The sequence below is a fragment of the Cibotium barometz genome, chromosome 48 (genome assembly GCF_041138505.1).
Source record: "Cibotium barometz isolate CiBa-2024 chromosome 48, ASM4113850v1, whole genome shotgun sequence".
NCBI classification, from domain to species: Eukaryota; Viridiplantae; Streptophyta; class Polypodiopsida; order Cyatheales; family Cibotiaceae; genus Cibotium; species Cibotium barometz.
In genome coordinates this window covers 44,054,582-44,062,720 of record NC_141093.1, presented here as the reverse complement: position 1 = coordinate 44,062,720, position 8,139 = coordinate 44,054,582, and the positions used below count along the sequence as shown (strand labels likewise).

Genomic DNA, 8,139 nt, shown 5'->3' with positions numbered 1-8,139 from the left:
CCTCCTACAGGTGACTTATAGGCTACATGACACTTTACATATGGCTTCTTCATCCAAGGGGGCATCCTAAGAAAAATACATTTTGAACAGCTGAGCATATCTGTTGCATTATCTTGAAAGAAACTAACACAAGAAGGAGATGCATCTGTTTGCAGCTTTTGAAGCTCCTAATGGCATTCTCATGTGATATTGGATCTAATTTAAATTTTGACCTCCAATGTCTGTTTGGAGGCTATGGATGATGAAACTAGAGAAGTATCATCTATTTGCCATGCCTCACGCATTGAGAAATTTACATGAGATACAAGACCACTATGGTACTCATGAAAGGAGATTTGCTGATGATAAAGCTACAAAAAAAACAAAAATATCAGCATTCATATAAGGAAGTTTGGAAGATGTATTTCCAATGGAGTTATTCAGCACATGATGCCAATGGACGAGAAAGGGTACATTGTCTTTGGTGTACATATTTCAAAATGTCTAAGATGTTTACCACCTGGTAGTATGGTCTTGCAAAGGCCTTCCTTAAAAAAGGTCATGAGCAATCTAAGGAACATCAAAAGGCTAAACTTATCTAGATAGAAAAGGACAACTATGCCACTTCTATAGAGATGATGTATCAGGGCGGGGAAGAAAAGGGGGCCTCAAGGACGAAGTTGCTTATTCAAGTGGTTTATTTCCTTGCTATGAGAGGGAAAACCCCATTATCAGACTTTGAGCAAAATGTTCAGGGGTTAATGTTCTCTTCAATGTATCAAATGTTCCTTCACATCAATCATATGCTGCCCATACTTCTCAATATGTAGCAAAGCTTTTTCTAGAATCTTGTTATACTTTCTTCTATGAGAATAAAGATGGCTAAAATATTAGAGAGTCCATTCTTTTCTTTGATGGTGGGTGAAAGCACACGTATTTCATGTGATCATCAAATGATTGTATGCATCACATACCTTGCAGATAAGGAAAATAGTCCAATTCATAATCACTTCATGAGAGTGCTTGTTGCTACTACAAGCAATGGTTCAGGTGATGCATTATATGGACATCCACTTATCAAAATCAAAGCTAGTTGGATTTTCTAAAGATGGTTGCAATGTCATGGTTGGTTTAGAGAATGGTCTTGTAACAAAATTTGCAAGAGAGGTGCCTCACTTAGTGGAGGTACATGGTATTTCTCATCGAGAGATGTTGGTAGCAAAAGATGCATTAGAGCCTTTTCCTATCTTCAAGCTTATTGAGAACTTGAGGGGTGTAGTATTAAGAAACCCTATGTATCACATGCATTCAAGGGGTATTAAAAAACCCCTTACTTATATGAATTTTTCATGAATAAAATGACCCCTTTTTCTTTATGGACTTATGGTTTTTTTTTTCAAAAGGAATTTAAAAAACCTCTTTCTTTAATGCATTTCTATAAATTTACCTTAAAATTTTGAATTAGAAAACCCCTTCATTTAAACTTACGTGCTATACTTATATATTTTTAGGTGAACCCCCTAAGGTTCATTGACCAGTGCATAAGGTTTTAAAGATGCATGATCTTCACTAGCTCTCACATGGTGAGGTAGCTCAGAGGATTGTTAAACTTATGCCTATTCTTTTGGGTATGCATGAGAGATGACCCTTGTGTGGTTTCTTTACTTCTTTCAAGATACAATTTTTTTTTCTTTTTTGCATCTAATTGCGGATGTTTTCCATTACTTAAATATTCTTAACCAAAAGTTTCAATGTTGAGATTACATCCATTAGTACAAAGCTTGTTTTCCCAATGGAAATCTTGGAGAATAGATTCTTGTGAGATGATTCCAGGCAAGACACAAAGTACTATTTAGACTTTCCTACAAAAGCTAAGAGTAGATATCTTTATTATCAAACTGATACTCATGCACATGTAACACATGCTCTACACGCTTATGTCTTTGGAGAGAAGGTCCCATTTAGCAATTTAAACTCTTGGAAAAGGTGCAAGTCGGCAGTTTACTAGTAAAGTTATCTCATGCCTAAGTGTTCGGTTTCAAGATTTGAAGCTCTTTGAGGCAACAAAAGTCTTCAGCCCAAAGGACTGTCCTCGTGATCACAAATCTTGCTTTGTTATGGGTAAAATATGGATGCAGTAGGTTTTGTTAGAAAAGTTTCCAAACTTAGTGAATGTGAAAGCATGCATGTGAGGTACAATATGAGGACTTTATGATCAGATTAAAGTGAGTATGCCTAGGAATGAGCATTGATGAAGCATGGCAATTTTGTTGTCATGATGAGGAGTGGGATCAAACTTACGGTGGTGAAATGAAGAAGCTTTGGCGTGTATGTCTAGTCATTGTTGCAAGCATGATGGATTGTGAGATGGGCTTCTCGAAGATGAACTGGATCAAATGTGTAGACCGAAACCGCTTGAGCTTGGAAATATTGAATATGCTTATGTTTCTTTCTTACAATGGCTCTAAAAACCCGATGGAGGTGGATTGGGATTCCAACTTTCTCGTGTGGGATGACTTGAAGAGCCATCGAAATCCTATGCTCATGGCCACTTAGAAATGTAGTTTTTTGGTCTTGATCTTATCTTCATATGAACTTTTGAAGATATTTTGGGGATGAAGAAATGTATAGTAAGCTCTAAATCATATTTTTTTGTTTTACATTTATTGAGTCTCTTTATTGGTTAAAGAAGTTTTATATAGATTTTGTATTTTTCTTTAATTTTTATGAATTGGAAATTGAATTGTGTTTTAAAAAAGAGCTTTATATAGAAAGGCATTGGGAAAAAAGTACCCTTCTTTAAAAAAATGGGGGAGGGGGGCCCGGCCTTGCAAAAATGAACCCTGCAAGTTGAGCCGTGGATTGTCTCTGTCACTCTGGAGTACTCTCGTCCTTGCGGGCAGGGCCTCGCGACTCGCGTCGCAAGGCTCGTTCAAAAGGCAAAAAGCTGGCGAACGATTTTCTGAAGTTTTGTTTTCTAACGGAAAAGTGGCCAGTGCCGGCAGTGTTTACAACAAAGCTACGTAGAATAGAATCTGCTGAAGGTCGGGATTTCTTTTATACTACTTATACTTCTTGCTCCAAAAGCTGCACACAGTGGAAACTCTGTAAGTGTTCTTTTTATATAAATTTAAAGAAGGCCGGTTGATTTCCCTGCAGTGGCGTGCTCCACTCATGTTGGGTTTGGAAGTTGGAAGATGAAGGCAGGCAATGTAAATTTGCAAAAAGGCGAAGAAGGATTCGATTTACAGGTGCATAATATGCATTCTGGAATGTGGAAAGTAACTCATCACCGATAATTAATTAATTTCAGGTCACTTGGAAAAAGTATCTTTTGGCACTCTTGCTAGCAACAACATTCAAATTGCAGACGAAGAGGTTGGATGGTGTGGACAGATGAGTGGAACACTAATAAGCTCTCTTGTACGGCAGTTGCTTTCTTCGACTCTGCACTGCAGCGCTTCTTGCTGTAGGGTACCATTATTAGAGCTATTAAAATAAAAAGAAGAAGCACTCTATGTTCGTGTTTTTAACTCCCACTGTTTGCTTTCTTGGATGCAAGAGAGGTGCGAGCCTGCCTTGCTCAAACACGCATTGCATAGCTATACCATCAAGCCGCTGTACGGATGTGTGTTCCTGGAGCCAGATGGAGCCTCGTGCTCCGAGAGAGAGAAAGAAGAAAGCTCACAACTCATGTTTTAATTTGAGAGCCGAGTAGTCTCGAAGTGTGCTGCTGATCACAGCTCCCTATATATGGAAAATGATCAGCCCCAAGAAACAACTACAGCGGAGTCCCATGGCTGCACTTCTCCTGTGATCGTTGCGCCCAGCGGGTTTGTCTCAGCTCACCCACGCCGCCTCTCTCGAGTTCCAGCAGTAGCAGCAACCGCCTCTCCAGCACCTCGTGATTCCGTTTCACTTGCAAGTCAGTATCTCGTATCCGCAGCAACCAGCTCAGCTGGTGCGGGTGTGTCTCGATCGGGTCCCCTTAGTGTGAGGTTTGCGGAAAACGACCAGCTCCCTCGACCCCCCTCCAGCTCCGCAGCGTCTTCTACTCATGCTAATAGCGCCGTGTATAATCATGCCTCGGTCTCCAGCTCGATCGGCTCCTCCTCCTCCTCCATCCGACCACACGCGTGTTCCACCACCACCACCTATAACTCATCGGGCGGCTCATCTTCTTCCCCACCTCCACGCCTCTCTTCAGGCCCATCCACCACCTCTCTCACTCCTGAGCTCGTTTCCCCACCTTCTTCTGCATTCGTCTCCGCATCTGCATCCCCGTTCTCCCCACCCAGCTTCATCGCTGTTGCTCCTCCAGGTGAGCTGCGGGCGCAGCACAATGCCGCACCCAAGGAAGCTCCAAAGTCCATAATTCAACCTCCTCCTCCTAACCAGCATCCTCGACCCAGTCTCAAAACCACCAACGACGCATTCTTGGAATTGCAGTTTGTAAAGTCCACAGATGCTCGTCAGCAGTCTAGTGCTACACTTGAGCAAGTTCTCTTCCCGGTGGATTCAGATCCACCCAAGCCAGTGCCCGCGAGACTGCTTGCGGCGCCTTCACGGGCTCCGCCTACGCCCATAATTTCAACATCACCCTCCGCTTCGTTCCGCCCTCGCACCTGCGACGTTTACATCGGAATAAACGGCTATACTTCATCTCTGTCAAGGTTCTCGAAATGGCTGCGTGCAGAGCTGGAATTTCAAGGAATAGCATGCTTTGTAGCTGACCGAGCACGCTTCACTGACCCCCGAATCCATGACATTGCCCGGCGCATAATGCAATCTTGCACGTTCGGCGTGATTGTCATCAACAAGAAAACTTTTAGGAATTCGTACAGTGTAGAAGAGCTTCAGATATTCTTGGAAAGGAAAAACCTTGTGCCTCTTTTCTTTGACCTCTCCCCATCGGATTGCCTGGCCAGGGACATTGTTGAAAGGAGAGGTGAAGTGTGGGAAAAGGAAGGAGGCGATCTGTGGCGGCTGTTTGGTGGCAAGGAGAGAGAGTGGAGGGAAGCCGTGGATGGATTGTCCAGGATCGAGGAGTGGAAGCTGGAGGCTTTCAATGGAAACTGGAGGGACTGCATCCTCAGAGCGGTCAGTCTGCTGGGTACAAGACTGGGCAGAAGAAGCGTTGCTGAAAGGGAACGTGTAAGGAAGCAGAGAGTAGAGAGGGAGGAATTTCCTTTCCCCAGAAACATGGAATTTGTAGGAAGAGAGAAGGAGTTAAGGGCAATAGAGCGACTTCTCTTTGGAAATGCAGATGAGGAGAGCCAGCTGGAGCAGCAGGATGAAAACAAATTGGAGAAGAGTAGGTCCAAACAGGCTTCCAGATCTCAATCAAGTAGGAAACATAGCCACTCAGAAAGGTGGTCAAGGCACGCTGCTGCTAGGCAAGTTAGTACTGCAGATAATCTTGAGGGCAGGCGAAGAAGCGATGCAGATATGTGGCATAGCCGGTATGTGGGTGCTGCGGAGAGTGGCGACGCTGCAAGGCGGAAAAGCGACTCGGATAGGTGGCAGAGCTTTGTAGCCGAAGGAGGACTTGAAATTGGATTTACCAGGGGGAGAAGCGATTTTGAGAGGTGGTATGTTTCAAAGGATAGCGAGTCCTCCCATGTTTTGATAGACGTGCCATGGGCTGAAGATATAGAGCACCCAGCTGAGGCAGTGTCGTGGAGGAAGAGGTCATCTAATAAGCACACACAAGAAGGGGAATCGGATGATCATCCACCTCAAAGAAGGGTGCAAAGGGCGTCGTCAACCAGAGAAGGAGCTGATGGGTACAGAAGCAAAGGCACAAAGCAGCAGTGTATTAACACCTCTGCCAATAGTAGTAGTGTAAGTGGTGGTAGGCGCAAGAAGGCGCAAACTTCCAGAAGCAAATCTGAGCCTGCTGTGGGCAGCTCCGGCACGCAGGACAAGGGTCAGGCCGGCATAAGCGCCTGCATCTGTGGAGGTGCTGGCATGGGTAAGACGGAGCTGGCGCTTGAGTTTGCATACCGTTTCTGCCAGCGGTATAGGATGGTGCTGTGGATCGGAGGCGAGGCGAGGTACTTGCGGCAGAACTACCTCAACCTGTCGGTGCTGTTGGGGCTGGACGTTGGGACGGAAAGCCAGGTGGGGCCGGAGAGGGGCCGGATTCGAACGTTCGAGGAGCAGGAGAGGGAGGCGCTGCAGAGGGTGAGGAGGGAACTGGAGCGGGACGTGCCGTACCTCCTGGTAATCGACAATTTGGAGAGCGAGCGCGACTGGTGGGACAGGAAGGAGGTGTGGGAACTTCTTCCGCGGCTCGGCGGGGGCGGGGCCACGCACGTGATAGTCACCACCCGCCTGCCCAGGGTGGCCAACATGCCCGACCCCGTAAAGCTGCTCTACTTGTCAGGCGTGGAGGCCCTCTCTCTCATGCGGGGCAAGCGCGAGCTGTCCCCTCAGGAGCTGGATGCCCTCAAGGAGATGGAGGAGAGGCTGGACCGCTCCACTTTCGGGTTGGGCCTGGTCGGCAGGCTTCTCGCCGAACTACCCAACGTCATGCCCACCGTGCTGCTCGAGAAGGTGAACAAGGGCTTGCCGGGGGATTGGGCACCTTGGGGGCCCAGAGAAGAAGCCACCCTCAAGAGCAACTCCTTTCTGCTGAGGCTGCTGGGGGTCTGCTTCACCTTCCTGGACCAGCTGGACGGGCCCAGGAAACTAGCCTCTCGGATGGCATGCATCGCAGGATGGTGTGCTCCCTTCCCTATCCCCATCTCGCTTCTCAGCACGGCAGCGCTGGATCTCCCCGAGCGCTCCAGCACGCTCAAGGTGCTAAGAGATTCGGTGCTGTGCTGTGGATCTGCTCAAACCAAGAGATCAGAGTCCGATGCAGGTGCTCTCCTGGTTAAGCTTGGCATCGCAAGGAATTCCAGCAGACAAGGGTGGATTTTCTTCAATGAAATTCCCCAACTTTATGCAAGGAAAAGGGGAGGGGTGCTAGCAGCTAGAGCCATGGTGCAAGGAATCAAGAAGAGGGGTGTTATCTCACAACATTCGGAGCATTTCTGGGCTGCGTGCTTCTTAGTTTTTGGCTTTGCAAACGACCCAGTTGTCGTGGAGCTGAGAGCGGTGGAGCTGCTCTCTTTCATAAAGAAGGGCGCTCTTCAGTTAGCCTTCCGTGCATTCACCACCTTCTCACGCTGCCGTGCTGCCTTGGAGCTTCTACGTCTGTGCACAAACATGTTGGAAGATGTGGAGAAGTCCTTTGTCTCGCAGGCGCAAGAATGGTGGGGAAAGTCACTCTGTTGGCGAAGCAGTAACGCTAGTGGCGCAGGCAATGAGGTGGATGAATACGTGTGGCAGGAAGCGACCGTGATGAAGGCGTTGCTCCTAGAGACGCGTGCCAAACTACTTCTCAAAGGGGGACAGTTCGATGCAGGGGAGGAGATCTGCAGAACTTGCATTAGCATCAGAACAGTAATGCTCGGGGAACATCATCCTGATACCGTTTCTGCACAAGAAACCCTTGCCAAATTGGTAAGATCGAGGAGCAACATCTGACTTGATTCTTTCAAACTACTTCAAATAAAGGCACATTCTATGGTATGCAGAAGGCCCTACCCTAACCTTCAAAACTTAGGGAAATTTTCAAAATAGTGGCCTTCTCATTTGTATGCGGCCTCATTGTGCAACCCTTTTGTCTAGAAAGTTTGAAGGGTATTGATGTCTGTTTGAAGGCTTCAAATTTCAGAATTTCACCAATGATGGTATTGTTATGTTCTATGGTAACGTTGAGAAACCTCCCTTTTTTAATGATTTATTTATTTAATAGATGTAATTCAATAAGGAATACCATCTCAAAATATTGGTTATTTCTTTATTTAATTGTATTGCGAGAGAGGGTGGGAAGTAGGCAACATGGTCTATTTTTGCAAATTATTTTTTATATAAGGGCTATATAAAAAATGCCTTCTTCTCCTAAAAATGCATTTCTGATTTTTTTTCCCATCCTTCAAAGTTCACAATGTTCACCTACGTAAACTAAAATTTGAGAAAGTCTTTCCATCAATATATATTAGACAAAAAATAAAATATATATTTTAAGATTATGATGGCTCTTCAAGTCATCCCACAAAAGATAGATAATCCAACTCCATTGGGTTTATAAGAAAGGAAAATAAGCAT

General features: G+C 45.6%; 1 protein-coding gene across 1 annotated transcript; it reads left to right on the top strand.

The window, feature by feature from the left end:
- Positions 1 to 3,088: 3,088 nt before the first annotated feature.
- LOC147611197 (uncharacterized) lies at positions 3,089 to 7,889 on the top strand. The gene has a single exon (XM_086785858.1). The coding sequence runs from the start codon at positions 3,733 to 3,735 to the stop codon at positions 7,513 to 7,515; it is 3,783 nt and encodes a 1,260-aa protein (XP_086641984.1). The 5' UTR covers positions 3,089 to 3,732; the 3' UTR covers positions 7,516 to 7,889.
- Positions 7,890 to 8,139: the final 250 nt, after the last annotated feature.